Consider the following 14,881-nt stretch of genomic DNA (forward strand, 5'->3'; position numbering starts at 1 on the left):
TGGCTTTGTGGAAGGAGCAGAGCAGTGGCACTGTAGGGTGTTGTGTGCTGCAGGAGAAGCAGAGAGCACAAAGTAAAGATGGCCATAAAGTGTGGATGCATTCTGACAGGCTGTCAACCAGTGCAGCAGAGCTGCCTGCCATGGGAAATCCCTCTCTGCTGGCTCTGCTGGCACCTTGGAGTGTGTGGCTGAAGCCTCAGCAGTGTAGGAGCTGCTCTCACAGGAGGAGAAAGGATCATGTGGCTGAAGTGAAAGTGTTAAAGCTGCAAACAAAACCCAGGTGAGGATTGCTGCGAGGTGTGTGCCCAGGGGAAGGGCAGGGTGGCTTTTCCCTTTCCCTTGTCCACACTTCAGGGGTGCTGTGCTAGCTTGAAGCAGGCTAGAATGTTCTGGTGAGAAGAACTAGACTACAGGCTGTGGAAAGAAAACAGTGGTGATGTCTACTTTGCTCACGGGCTTGCTGAGAGGTATAGGAACAAGAAACAAAAGCATTAGATAACCTCTCTCACTGGGGCTGCTGCCTGAGCTGCATCTCTCTAACCTCCCCCTCCATTTTGGGCCAACTCACTTTGCTTCTTAACCTCTGGCCGAACCTCTGTTCTTCCTTGGGACTGGGGTAAGGTTGAGAGGGGTAGGGGGAAGGTGCAGGGGTGGTTGGGAGCCCCTCCTGGGGACTCAGGTTTCTGGGAGGGCTGCTGTGTGTCTGTGTTACCTTTTCCCTTGTCTGTGTCTGTCTATCACTGTATATCCTGTAACTATCTGCTTGTCTGTTGTGCTAAGCTGTAAATACAAAGCTTCATTCCATTTCCAGAGCCAACTGAATCTAGCCTGGGTGATTTCCAAAGTGGGGGGGGGGGGGGGGGGGGCAGGGAACACCCAAACCATCACAGGTGCAGATAAGATCCCTCATCAGCCCTCTGCTCCCCTGTAAGGCTCTGGGTCGTGAATTGCTTAAGAAAGCTGTGCCCTGACCCCTGCTTCCTCTCATCAGGTGTCATGTGTGTGGGTTGGTGTCTACCGGATGATCTCCACCACGCTGGTGGTGGGAGGAGGAAGAGCCATTTTGATCCAGGGCGGATGGGGCTTTCTGCAGGCTACAGAAGGAGACTGCAGATCATTCCAGCTGTCCAGCAACAGAATATATTTAACTTTAAAAAACCAAACAAAACACAAAGATCCACAGTATCAAAACACAGCAACTCACAATCCAACAATATAAATAGGCATACAAATGTTCATCTGTAACCCCCCAGTTTGGCATGAAAACAAAAGGTGGGCTCATCACTGGGGTACAAATGGCATAGGTGGGCATGCAGCCATTCTCTCCATCCTAAGGTGGAAAAACTGGATACATCCAAGTATGGCCAAACCCAAGGAAAAGATGGACTTGAGCCAGCAGCAAACAACTTGTCTGCTTTCCTGGCCCGTGGAGCAGTGCCTGTGTCTTTGTGTGTGGTAGGTGGACAGTGGGATGTGGCTCAGGGAGGCATCACTTGCTTGGCGTCTGGGGAGTACTGGCATCACTTTGAAGAAGAGCTGTGGAGGCAAACCTGTTTCGATCTCAAGCTCAACTAGGTCATTGCCTTTGACCTGCCTGCTGGATTGTCAAACCTGGAGTCTGTGTAAAGCCTTCACATCCCACTGCACTATTTCTGTGGGGTTGGGAGTAGGGAGGAAGGGTAGTGTCACTTCCCACTGCCTGTGGGATGGTGCAAAAGAGGCAGGGCTGAATTTTAACCTGACTGTAGTTATGCATATGAATGAGAAAAGGGAGGTTGGCTTGTGGATGGGACAGACTGCAGTGGGATCCACTGTAATTAACCCTGGATCAGCTGGTGCCACTCTCACCTAGGGCTGGCCCTTTATGGGGATCGAAATGCTGAGTGCTGGTTTGGAAGCATAGCAGTGCTGCCTGAAAGTGCATCATGTGTGCACATGAAGAGAAGTCAGCTGGAACTGACTGGGGGGTGGGGTGTTACGAGGCCACAGTTAGCAAGCACGTGGGAGAAGCCATTGCTTTTGACTGGGAGAGATGTCAGATCTAGCTAAGCTTATAGCTCTTCTTGTGTCTGGGCTTTAAATGGCAGTGAGCTCCTGGTGCTCTGTCTTGCAGAGGATGCAGTTTGGGCTGGCTGGTAATACAGTACACTGCCGCTGGAGTGGATGCGTGTGTGGACTGCAGGGTCACCCCGAAACAAACGGCAGGCAAGGCAAGGGTGGAACAGAACAGCCCCCTGAAGAACGAGACCAGGGCTCCTCAGTTTCCTGTCCGTGCTGCTTGGCACAACGCCCCCTGCATCCTGATGAGACTGCAAGGCAGGGGAATTGGACCAGACGATCTCCAGAGCTCCCTTCCAACCTCTACCATTCTGTGAAAGATCTTCAGTTAAGCTCGTGGCAGTGGATGCAGGCAGGGAGGAGCAGGCAGGGAGGAGCAGGCAGCTTTGTCTTGGGAAGCACAGGATGTGGCACAGATGGAGGCACCTCACACGTCTAACACTCCCTGCTGCCCTGCCCTGTTGCCATCGCCAGGCACGTCTGGCCAACGTGGTCAGCTGGGCAAAGGGCTGGCTGCCATTAGCACCTTTTCTGTGGTAAGCACAGCTTTGGCAACACCAATGAATGCAGAAAAAATGTCAGGGTTGGATTGGGTCAACCTAACTTGCATTGGAACAGTTGGGCTGACCCAGAATGAAACTGCTTTACAACTGGCCACACATTTCAAACAGACATTTGGTTTGGCTTCCACCTGAAATTGCTTTCCACCAAGTAGTAAATCAGGTGTTCATCCTGGCTGGGTTCAAGTACCAAGGAACTATTTAATTAAAGCCCTTTTATTGTTTCTTTTGTTGTTGTTTTGTAATTATCATGTTGCTGGCAGATGGGGGGGGAGGGTGAAGCAATTGCATTTATCTTCATCAGTGTCGCTCCTTAGCTGCAAAATTTGCATCTGAAACATCGATTTTTATAAAGCAGATGCTGCTGGCATAGCCTGGTGCCATGAGGCTTCAACCAGAGTGAGTGTCCTCCAACTGCAGCAGCGAGGAGGCAGGGCCTGGTTTGCAGCAGCAGCGGTACGGCATGGCTCTCACCAGCAGAGGGGTGAGTTATCCATCCCCGGTGTCTGTCGGTGGGTGTCACAGAGTGGGGGGCTCCCCTCTGTGCCACTCTGGAAAGAGGCAGAGAAGAATGCAGGGTGATAATCTGCCCCTAAAGACAAGCACTGATGTAGGAGTTGTGGGCACCTTGCAAGCAGCTCTGGCTCATTGCCAGCTTCCCCACCACCAGCTCCCCAGAGAGGATGGGCTTTGCCCAGTCTGTCCCTGACACAAAGCTCTGCTCTCTCATGAGAGGAGAAAAAACAAGTTATGAGTGGTTGGGGTGGGAGTGTGATACTAAAGATGGGACCAAGCAAACCCCTTCCCTCCCCCTCCTCCTGCCTTGTGACCATTACATCTATCACCTGCCCTGCAGCTCCTCCTCTGAGCTCACTGCAACATATTTTTGTAGGTTTGTAGAGTGGTTTGGGTTGGAATGAACCTTAAAGATCATCTAGTTCCAACCCTCCTGCCATGGGCAGGAACATCTTCATTTAGATCAGGTTGCTCGAGGCCTTATCTAACCTGGCCATGAACACCTCCAGGAAGGGAGCACCCATGGCCTCCCTGGGCAACCTGTTCCAGTGTCTCACCACCCTCACTGGAAAGAATCTCTTCCTAATATCCAGGCTAAATCTACCCTCTTCAAGCTTCAATCTGTTCCTCCTTGTCCTATCACTTGTCAAAGGTCCCTCCCCAGCTTTTCTGTAGCCCACTTCAGGTGCTTGGAACACTGCTGTAAGGGCTCCCCAGAGTCTTCTCCAGGCTGATCAGCCGCAGCTCTCACAGGCTGTCCCCATGGGGGAGCTGCTGCAGACCTCTGACCATTTCTTTGCCTTCTCTGGACCTGCTACAACAAACTGGTGTGTTCTGTGTGTTGGAGGCCCCAGAATTGGAGGTAGTACTCTAGGTACCCCACTCCCTGCCACAAGGGAACCTGAAACCAGGCTCAGCAGTTCACCATTGCCCAGGAGCGTGCCCACTGCTCTCAATTCTGGGCTGGTGAGAGCTTGGAGGTGCTAGTTTTAATCAGGCCTGCTGGAAAGAGCAAAGGCTTTTATCATTGTTATTATTACAGCAGGGTAGGTTTGGAGACAATGCAGTTTGGTGCTTGTTCCCTGGTAGTACAACCTGTTGGGAATCTGCTGGGTGCTACCTAAAAGCAATTCAGCAAATACCCACAACAGGCAGAATTAAGGCCCTTTGGACAGCGATGTCCAGTCACTGGATTCCAGAGCCTCCAAAGTGGTGCATTGGCTGTTTTCTTGGCTTCATCAATTTGACAGGTCAAAAGTAAGAAAAAGTATCCTAAAGCAAAAGCTGGAAGTAGATTGCAAATCCTGCAAATGGTGCTGCTGGTGCCAAAGCCTTCATGCAACAAACACATCCAGCACAGATGTAACTTGGGAGCAGTCCTGGGGAGGGCAGTGATTCCAAACCCAGCAGTGATTCCCTTCCCCAGCTAATCCAATTCTCCTGTCATCACAAGAGCACTGGGACAGACAGCACCAAATGTGTCCCCAAAGGCCAGCAAAACCCTTGTGGTGCTGAACAGGAGCTATTTCTCATGCTTTTTGTTCCCAGGGGACTTTCTGTACAGGTGCTGGGTCTCTAGGATGGGGCATGCACAACCAGTCTGACATCTGATGCCACAGCAGAGATGCCTTCTGGTATTTTGTGCCCACTGAAAATGTCATTTGACCCTTGTCACACTGAGACTTTCTGCACTGGCTGTCCACTAACAGCCACTAAGTGTTTAAATCCAGCCATATCCTGGGCTGCATCAAAAGCAGTGACAGCAGGACAAGGGAGGTGATTCTCTCCCTTTGCTCTTGTAAGACCCCAACACAAGGACATGCAGCTGTTGGAGTGGGTACAAAGGAGGCCACAAAGACGATCAGAGGGCTGGAGCATCTCTCCTCTGGGGACAGTCTGAGAGTGGGAGCTGTTCCACCTGGAGAAGAGAAGGCTCTGTGGAGACCTTTTAGCAGCCTTCCAGTGCCTAAAGTAGGTCTAAAGAAAGCTGGGGAGGGACTTTTTACAAGGACTTGTAGTGATCGATTATGGGCTGGTGGATTGAAGCTTGAAGAGGGGAGATGTAGACTAGATATTAGGAAGAGATTCTCTCCAGTGAGGGTGGTGAGACACTGGCACAGGTTGTGCAGGGAAGTTGTGGAAGCCTCCTCCCTGGAAATCACAAGGCCAGATTGAACAGGGCCTTGAGCAACCTGATCTAGTGGAAGGTGGCCCTGCCCATGGCAGGGGAGTTGAAACTAGATGATCTTTAAGGTTCCCTCCACCCAAACCATTCCATGATACTCACAGGCACCAGAACAAGTTGTTCTTAAGCCACACTTGGCTACTGTTCTTTCAGAGCTTCTGCATCCAAAAAGCTTTGCCTAGTTCAAGACCTCTGCCAGGTGTCCTAGTGAACCCTGTCAGACATGTCTGCACAGGCCACAGCGCAACTCAGTGCTCAGGCAGGATTCAGAGTTTGCACTGTTGTGGCTGCTCTGTTGTGGCAAATGTGAGGGGCAACTTTTGCTCTTTGCAGCTGAGCTGGTGACTGATTGGGTGACCTAATCATTAGTTAAACCTCTGAAATTTGAGTTGCCACTGATCATAGAAGCAGCTTGTGAGGGTCTCTGGCTCTTGCACATCACATTCAAAAACTCCAGGTAGTATCTTCACTTGCACATAGAGAAGGTCTGTTCTGGCCAAAGTCTGGCTTGGTAAAATAGGAGTGTTACAAAGGTATGGGTTCCATTTGCTCTTCTGATGAAGGCTGCTGAGAGTGAGGGAAGATCTTGGGCCAGCAGTCTCCCAGCCTGCAGTGGGGGCTGGTGCTCTCAAGGCTCCTGGCTCCCTGCCCTTTTCTCCTGTTTAGGCAGCCCTAAGCTTTTCCTAATTCACCATCACTGAAGGGTGGGGTGCAAAGTTTTATCATCACTTCTGATGCCTACAGTGGAGAACTCTGCATGCTTTAGGTGGGTCCTGTCCCATCACAGGTTTAGTGGGAGCTCTGGATTGTGCATTTGCTCTAGAAAAGGGCTTCCTGAGCTAGGAGAAGAGAAAGTTATCAGCCTTATTTTATACAGGCTGTGGGCTTATAGCAAGGTGGGGACACTGGGTAGACAGGAAACTTTCTGGGAGCAAAGGACATGTGTTAAAGCCAGCAGGTCTCCAGCCATCTCCAGCCAGGAGAGCACTTGGGGTCATGGGAACCACAACCCCTAAAAGCAACAAAGCTAGTGAAGGGTCTAGAGTTGCAGTTGTGGGAACTGGGATTGTTCAGCCTGGAGAAGAGAAGGCTGAGGGGAGACCTCATTGCTCTTTACAGCTCCCTGAAAATAGGCTGGACCGAGATGGGAGTTGATCTCTTCTCAGTAGTATCAGGTGCTAGAAGAAGAGGAAATGGCCTGAAATTGTGCCAGAGGAGGTTTAGGTTGGGTATTAGGGAAAATTTCTTTGCTGCAAGGCATTAGACCAGGCTGCCCAGGGAGGTGATGGAGTCACCATTCCTGGAAGTATTCAAGAACCATGTGGATGTGGCACTTTGGGACATGGTTTAACGACAGCTGGCCTCAATGATCCTAGTGGTCTTTTCCAACCAAATCAACCCTGTGATTCTTGGTGGTGGAAACACTAAAGGAGCTTCAGATCCCATCTGCTTCCTGGGGGAACCACTGACAGGTGCCCTGCCCAGTGCAGGGCTGCTCTCCACCCTTGACAAGTGCCTTTTGAGGGTTAAGCACACAGCACATGGAGAACAGTCTGGTGGTCTGCACTTCTTACCCATAGATGACCAGGCAAGGAGACAGGTGTGCTCAGGGACACTCACTGCTCTGTGACACTCGAGAGTTCTTTGCATCAAGGGGTATTTGAACTGACAGGATCTGCTCTGTGTGACAGGTGAAAACTGTCTCACAAGGGAAGCACTGTGTTTGGAGAGGCTGGGAGCTTGTAAAGCAGCAGAGTTTACTGCTGTCCACTTGCCTCTCCACAGGAGCGATGGGCTGAAAGCAGCTTTCAGCTCTGTCACACTCCAGTGCCTCCCAGTTTTGGCAGTGGGTTTGTGTGAAGCTCTTCTTGCTGGAAGGACCCACCTGAAGTGAGAGCAGCAGCTTAATTTTGCTCTCTTTTGGCAGGGCTTCTTCCACCACCTGGAAAAGCAGCCATGGGATGCCACCAGGTCCTTTCTGGCAGAGCTCATCTCACCCTGCTATAAGCCAGGATCAGAGGGGTCACTCTGCTTGGATGCCCAATTCAACCAGAAAAAGACAGCCCTACCACGTTTGGCCATGAGCCTTCCAACCTTGACTGCTATCAAATGCCTGTTGGCACCAGGTTGCAATCCCCAAGCTTTAGGCACTTACCCTGGGGAAGTGGAGCAAGGATGGTGCTTCAGCCAGGAGCACATGCTGTGCTGTAAGAGGGTCCTTTCCCAGGGCATGGAGACACTGCTGGTAAGTCCTGGGTGGGGGAGGGAGGGAAGGAAAAGTCTCTTTTTGGGGATGGATGGGTGGGAAGCTCTCCCAGCGTTGTTTTACACTAGCAGCTTTTGGCAGCATGTGGCTGCACCAACCACCCTAGAGACAAGGTGCTGCAGGACACTGGTCCTTTGCTAGGTAAAGTCTCCCGAGGGTCCATGGGGAGGTCTGGTCTTCACATGGTGCCAGCAGATGGACGCAGGGGACATCTCAAATCAGTTCAGCAGTACAATACAATTTACAGCAAGCACTTTTCTCAAGACATCTGCAAGGAGAGCTTCATTGAGCATCATAAACACAAACAGCAGAGCAGGCTGGGCTGAGCCCTCCGCTACTGTGAAGCCATCAAGGATGGACTCTGGAGGTGGCTGGGCTGGGCCCTCCGCTACTGCAGAGCTGTCCAGGATGGACTCTGGAGGTGTGGGGAAGAAGAGCCACTGGTTTGCTTTCACATGCTGCACATCCTTGGCATTTGACATTCATAGCTGGTTTCCTTTGACAGTGAGTGCAAATAGGAGGCAAAATGTCTTCAGCTACTTTGCACCGGAGGACAGAGAAAGCAGCATCTCCTGCTCTCCCGGCTCAGCTGCCTTCCCAGGTACCACCTTTGCCAGGGATGTCTCCTTCTCCTGGCTGCCCACCACGTGCTGTCCAGGGCCAGTCCTAACCCACGCTGTGCTTGCCCCATCTGCGCTGCTCAGTGGGATCAGTGCAAGTCTCCGTCGGCAGCTCTGCACCTCCGCTCGGCTGGACCAGCAGGTGAACCAGGTTCAAACAGAAGGACACAAAACAAAAGGAAGAAGAAAGACAAAGGGTAATGAAAAGGTCCATGGCCCACAGCTGCCAAAGGAAATCTCTCGCCGTGTTTCTCTGACCATATTTGTCCCAGCCACTACAGCTGCTGTGGGATCCCCTGTTCCTTGTAGCCTGTGAGGAGGGAGGGGAAGGGAACATGATTAGTGTTAATTCCTAATGAGGATCCCTAAAAGAGGACCCTCAGCGAGGCTCAAGCAAGCCATGAGCCTTGTTTACCAGGACTCCAAACCACATGGGAAAAATGAGGACTGCCACATTCCTGTCTTCTTGCAGCCAGGCTGCCCTGGGGCAGGCTCAGCCCAGTGTGCCACTCTGCCTTGCTTTTAGCCCAGACATGCCCCGTGCAACCCTGGGGTGCAATCACCTTTCTGGGCACTCTGGTGCTTGCCTGCTACCCGCCCCGGCATGGGCAAAGGCCATGTCTGCTTGGAGAGGTTATAAAGGCAGAGTTAAGTAGCAGTGGCCAGCAATTCCAGTACAGCCCAATAACCTAAAACCTGGCTGGCTGTGCTGCATTTTAAAGACCAGCCTGGATGAGGCTTTGGGCAGCCTGGTCTAGTGGGAGATATCCCTGTCCCAGCAGAACTTGCTGATCTTTAAGGTCCCTTTGAACTCAAGGTGTTCTATGATCCTGTGATTTTCTGCCTAAGTTGCTGTGATGGTTTGGGCTCTTACCCGCCCCCCCCCCCCCCCCCACTTTTGAATTTGCCCCAGCTAACTCAGAAGGCCTCCAGGAATATAAATGAAGCTATTTATTTACAGCAGCACAATATACAAGCAGCTATTTACAGTATATACAGTTATAGACAGAAATATACAAAGGATAAACAATACAAAAGCACAACTCCCCTCCCAGAAACCTGAGTCCCCAGGAGGGGCTCTCAAACCACCCCAACACCTCTCCTTGCCCTCTCAACCTTACCCCAAATCCTGAGAAAGGAATAAAGGTGCAGCCAAGAGTTTAAGAAGGAAGGTTAGTGGCAGTGGGGCTAAGGAGATGTGGCTAGGTCTGAAGCTCAAAGCAGAGTGAGAGACAAAATGGAGAATGTTATCTAATGTTTACTTCTTCCCAGAGTTCTCAGTGAGACTGTGAGAGAAGAGACACAACCATTGTTTTCCTTTCATAGCCAATTATCTAGTTCTTTTCACCAAAACATTCCAGCTCGCTTCAAACTAGCACAGTTGCTGTCTATTGGAGAGTAGAGAAATGTGTGCCCTTAGACCCTGCTCCAGAGACACTGCTGTTCCCAAGCACTGACCCAGCAGTTCACTGGTTGTCCATCCAACATGCTTGCACCTCTGCTTGTGATCTACATCTGAACTACCAGGCAGGAGGAAGCTGGTTTCCTCTGGCCACCTTTTAGTTCCTCTGCTGTCTTTTGCTAACAAAGCTATTGGTTGGCCTGGAGAAGAGGAGACTAAGGGGAGACCTCATTGCTCTCTGCAAGACCCTGAAAGGAGATTGGAGCCAGGTGGAAGGTTGTCTCTTCTCCCTTGTATCAGGTGACAGAATGAGAGCAAATTGTGCCAGAGGAGGTTTAGGTTGGATATTAGAAAAAAAATCTTTCCTGCAAGAGTAGTTAGGCATTGGAACAGGCTGCCCAGGGAGGCAGTGGGGTCCCTGAAATGTGTGGGCACGGCAGTCTGGGCCATGGTTTAATGGCTCTGGTGGTCTTAGATCAAAGGCTGTGCTCAAAGACATTAGAGCTCTTTTCCAGCTGAAGCAATTCTGTGATTCTATCCAGCAGCAACCAGCTTGCACTGTGGTATGTAGAGGTGAACAAACATCTCTTGCAGGCCTAATCATAGGCTAATGTATCTGAGTTCAAACACAGACATTGGCATGCCTCTGTAGGCCTGCTCCCTAATGATTTCTCACTGCCTTGTTCTGCACTTGCTTTACTCCAGCAGAATTCAGATGCTTTTTGTTGGTGCACAGTAGCTTGGAGGAAATGGAGCTTTCCAGCAGCAAAACTAATTGCACTAGGAAACTGAAGCATCCCTCCTCCTCCACTTCTCTTCTGGCCATGGGGCCTTAACCAAGGCAGCAAAGCCTCTGGGGGACACACTCTGTTTTGACTCACGCTTGGCCTCAGCCGAAACCAGGGCACTGTTATATTGCAGCCACATGGACACTGCAAGGCCAAAACAACTTGAGCATAAACAGCTCCTTGGGGGACTGGGGTCCTACTTCATTTGCCATCCTGTAGGTAGTGGTTATGGGGAGTCCACAGATCTTACAGGGCAGGGCTCCTTTCCCACAGAGGTCTAGGACAAGGAAGGGGAAGAGCAACTGTAGCTCTTGTGCTGATACAGGACGAGAAAAGCAGTATTTTTTTTAATGCTTTCCTAGGTGGTTGCATTAACTGTGCCAGAGGCTTTGCCTGCTTTCCTTTTAAAAGAAGCTGGGATTGACCTGATGATGTTAGCAGTGCCAAAGATCTCCTTTTTAATGCAGCAGCTAAACTGCCCTTACTTGCACTACCTTCAGTAGCAGACAGCTTTGAGCTTATAGTGATAGGATAAGGGCAAATGGATTGAAGCTTGAGGAGGGCAGATTTAGACTGAATATTAGGAAGGGATTCTTTCCAGGGAGGGTGGTGAGACACTGGAACAGGTTGCCCAGGGAAGTTGTGGATGTCCCCTCTCTGGATGTGTTCAAGGCCAGGGACCTTGAGCAGCCTGATCCTAGTGGAAGATGTCCCTGCCCATGTCAGGGGCTTGGAACTAGGTGACCTTTAACATCCCCTCCCACCCAAACCATGCTGTGATTCTGTGAAGGTAAACCAAATGCTGCCCTGCCTTATCTTAAGTCTAAAATAGCTGAGTAAATAGCTTTAACTTATTCAGTGGTTTCTGTATGAAAAGAGTCACTGCATTTCTGGCACAGACACAGCTGTCCTTTGGGAAGCAGCTTTACCTTAGTGTGCCTGTGATGCAATTAAAGTGAACCTCTGTAGAGCAGGCAGCTCTGGGATCAAGATTAAGGTGGTTTGAGTATCCACACACAGAATCACTCATTTCAGCAAGTGCACTTCAAACTGCAAATAAAACTGAGGCAAAAAGAAACCAGGCTGTGCACAGCTGGTCCCACCAGAGCTGGGTTCATAGCAGAGGGTGGCCTCCTAATGGTCTTGAGGCTGAAACCAGGTCCCTTCCCTGCTCTGAGGGTGCCCAAGGGGCATTTCAGCGCGGAGCAGAGAACATGTTCCCAGGGCTGTGCAGCCACAGGACAGACACAGAGACAGGTGGACACACACAAGTACAGACACATGGTGGACTTGGGCTGGGAGTGGACAGCATCAGCCAAAGTGAGTCCCAAATGGCTTCTGCCAGCCAAGCACTCACTACTGTCTGTGGGAAGCTGACACAGGACATGAGGAGCAAGAAGAACAGAAACAAGCTTACCTTGTGAAACTTTGATGGTAAACAAAAGGAGGCAAAGGAACATGAAAGAAAGAGAGAGGGAGAAATGTAACTGTAGATGAAACATCCAAAACACACAAAGAACCAGAAAAGAACAAGTAAGGTGGGTCTGCAGAGTAAACAGAGAACTTCACCACTAGACATTCATGCCAGGGCTAAACAGTCTCTAACATCCTTGTGCTTCAAGTGGGTGAATTCCTTTGGGGCTCTTGTGTAAAGAGGATAGGGGAATCATAGAATCAAACAGGTTGGAAGAGACCTCCAAGATCATCCAGGCCAACCTAGCACCCAGCCCTAGCCAGGCAACCAGACCATGGCACTAAGTGCCTCAGCCAGGCTTGGCTTCAACACCTCCAGGGATGGTGACTCCACCACCTCCCTGGGCAGCCCATTCCAATGCCAATCACTCTCTCTGACAACAACTTCCTCCTAACATCCAGCCTAGACCTTCCCTGGCACAGCTTGAGACTCTGTCCCCTTGTTCTGTTGCTGCTTGCCTGGCAGCAGAGCCCAACCCCACCTGGCTACAGCCTCCCTTCAGGTGGTTGCAGACAGCAATGAGCTCTGCCCTGAGCCTCCTCTGCTGCAGGCTGCACACCCCCAGCTCCCTCAGCCTCTCCTCACAGGGCTGTGCTCCAGGCCCCTCCTCAGCCTTGCTGCCCTTCTCTGGACACCTTCCAGCACCTCAACATCTCTCTTGAATTGAGGAGCCCAGAACTGGACACAGCACTCAAGGTGTGGCCTGAGCAGTGCTGAGCACAGGGGCAGAAGAACCTCCCTTGTCCTGCTGGCCACACTGCTCCTGAGCCAGCCTAGGATGCCATTGGCTCTCTTGGCCACCTGGGCACACTGCTGCCTCATCTTCAGCTACTCTCTACCAGCACCCCCAGGTCCCTTTCCTCCTGGCTGCTGTTAGCCACTCTGTCCCCAGCCTGTAGTGCTGCTTGGGGTTGTTGTGGCCAAAGTGCAGAACCCTGCCCTTGGCCTTGTTCAATCTCATCCCATTGGCCTCTGCCCACCCATCCAGCCTGGCCAGGTCGCTCTGCAGGGCTCTCCTACCCTCCAACAGCTCCACAGCTGCTCCTAGCTTGGTGTCATCTGCAAACTCACTGATGCTGGACTCAATCCCCTCGTCCAGACCATCAGTAAAGATACTGAACAGGACTGGGCCCAGCACTGGACCCTTGGGGCACACCACTGGTGCCAGCTGCCAACTGGATGTGGCACCATTCACCACCAATCTCTGGGCCCAGCCTTCCAGCCAGTTCTTGACCCATATCAGAGTGAATTTCTCCAAGCCACAAGCTGCCAGCTTGGCCAGGAAATCCTCATATGCTTTCCAGCTCACTGGCCTTGGCTATTAAACACTGACACAGACTCTCCTTGGAGGTGGTTGAATCCTCATCCCTGGAGGTGTTTAAAAGGCTCAGAGATGTGGTGCTGAGGTGCATGGTTTTAGCAGCAGAATTGGTAGATTGGTTGGACTTAATGATCTTTGATTAGATCTTTTATTACAGTACAGTTAAAGTGCAGTTAGATCATCATCATTGTGATGATGATGATGAACTGCACTTCAGCTGTCTTGCAGGGAGACCTACACCTGACAGCCTTTTTTTGCATTTTTCAGTGAGTTTGCTTGTGCCCACAGATAATTCACAACTGTGGTGTGCCTGAGCCTGCTGGGTGCTGCAAACTCTGCTGGTATTTAACACTTACAGTATTTTAAGAACTTTCTCTACTGCAGCATTCGGTAGGAAACTGGCATAGTTTGGAGGAGAGCTCTCTTTAGCTTTCTCAAAACCCATAATAGGCCTAGGTGGGCAATTTCTCCACAGAAGTTTCTTCATCTCATGAAAGGTTATCAGCTGGCTTAGGATATTGTCTTTTGAGTCTCTCAAATGTTTTCTGGTCTCCTCTCCCTCGTATCATGTGATAAGGTGAGAGGAAATGGCCTGAAACTATGCCAGGGGAGGTTTGGGTTGGATATCAGGAAAAAATTCTTCACTGCAAGAGTGGTCAGGCATTGGAACAGGCTGCCCAGGGAGGTGATGAGTCCCCATCCCTGGAGGTGTTCAAGAAGTGCATGGCCATGGCACTCTGGGATATGGTTTAATGGCCATGGTGGTCTTAGGTTGACAGTTGGACTCGATGATCGTGGAGATCTTTTCCAAATGAAACTATGCTGTGATTCTGCTCTCTTCTCAGGGTGATGAAGCTGCTGAAAGGCCTCCAACACAAACCCTATGAGGAGAGGCTGAGGGAGCTGGGGGTGTGCAGCCTGCAGAAGAGGTGGCTCAGGGCAGACCTCATTGCTGTCTACAACTACCTGAAGGGAGGCTGTAGGCAGGTGGGGGTTGGGCTCTTCTCCCAGGCAACCACAAATAGAACAAGGGGACACAGTCTCAAGTTGTGCTGGGGGAGGTCTAGGCTGGATGTTAGGAGGAAGTTGTTGTCAGAGAGAGTGATTGGCATTGGAATGGGCTGCCCAGGGAGGTGGTGGAGTCACCGTCCCTGGAGGTGTTGAAGCAAAGCCTGGCTGAGGCACTTAGTGCCATGGTCTGGTTGACTGGCTAGGGCTGGGTGCTAGGTTGGGCTGGATGAGCTTGGAGGTCTCTTCCAACCTGGTTGATTCTGTGATTCTGTGATTACCTGTCCTAGAAGCAACTGCCCTGGTAGGGCATAAATCCTGCCAGGCCAGTTCAGCCCTTGCTCTCCTCCTCCTGTTTTGAGTCTGGGAAGTTGAGTCAGATGAGCAAAGCCTTGAGGGCTTAGCACCACCTGTCAGGTGTCTTGTGCTGCCCCTCGCCCTGCCTGCGCGGCCAAGGGGGGCAGGAAGCTTTGAACTCATTGGCCAGAGCAATGGTGCTAGTGCCCATTGGCCAGTTGGATTTTCCAAATCAAGTATTTAAAGGGGGGTGATTTTGAACCCACCTTTCTGCACTCAGCCTTTCTGCACTGAGCCTCTCTGCCTTCCTGCCACTCACGGGTTGTTAACTGGGAATCAAGGCAGCAATGTGTATGCAGCTGGCACCCACCAGCTTAGCGCAACTC

General features: G+C 51.1%; 1 protein-coding gene across 2 annotated transcripts in view; it reads right to left on the reverse strand.

Annotated features, from left to right (window-relative positions):
- Positions 1 to 1,117: 1,117 nt before the first annotated feature.
- STUM (stum, mechanosensory transduction mediator homolog) overlaps positions 1,118 to 14,881 on the reverse strand; it is a 96,350-nt gene continuing 82,586 nt past the window's right edge. The window contains exons 3-4 of one of the 2 annotated variants that reach the window (XM_064164697.1): positions 7,475 to 8,335; positions 1,118 to 3,169 (exon numbers count right to left, since the gene is read on the reverse strand). In XM_064164697.1, the coding sequence (XP_064020767.1) occupies positions 8,295 to 8,335 (41 nt within the window). In that variant the 3' untranslated portion in view covers positions 1,118 to 3,169; positions 7,475 to 8,294. Of the gene's footprint in view, positions 3,170 to 7,474; positions 8,516 to 14,881 lie in introns of both variants that reach the window. The other variant, XM_064164698.1, reaches the window with a different exon arrangement.

This window comes from Pogoniulus pusillus, chromosome 25 (assembly GCF_015220805.1).
Source record: "Pogoniulus pusillus isolate bPogPus1 chromosome 25, bPogPus1.pri, whole genome shotgun sequence".
Classification (NCBI taxonomy): domain Eukaryota; kingdom Metazoa; phylum Chordata; class Aves; order Piciformes; family Lybiidae; genus Pogoniulus; species Pogoniulus pusillus.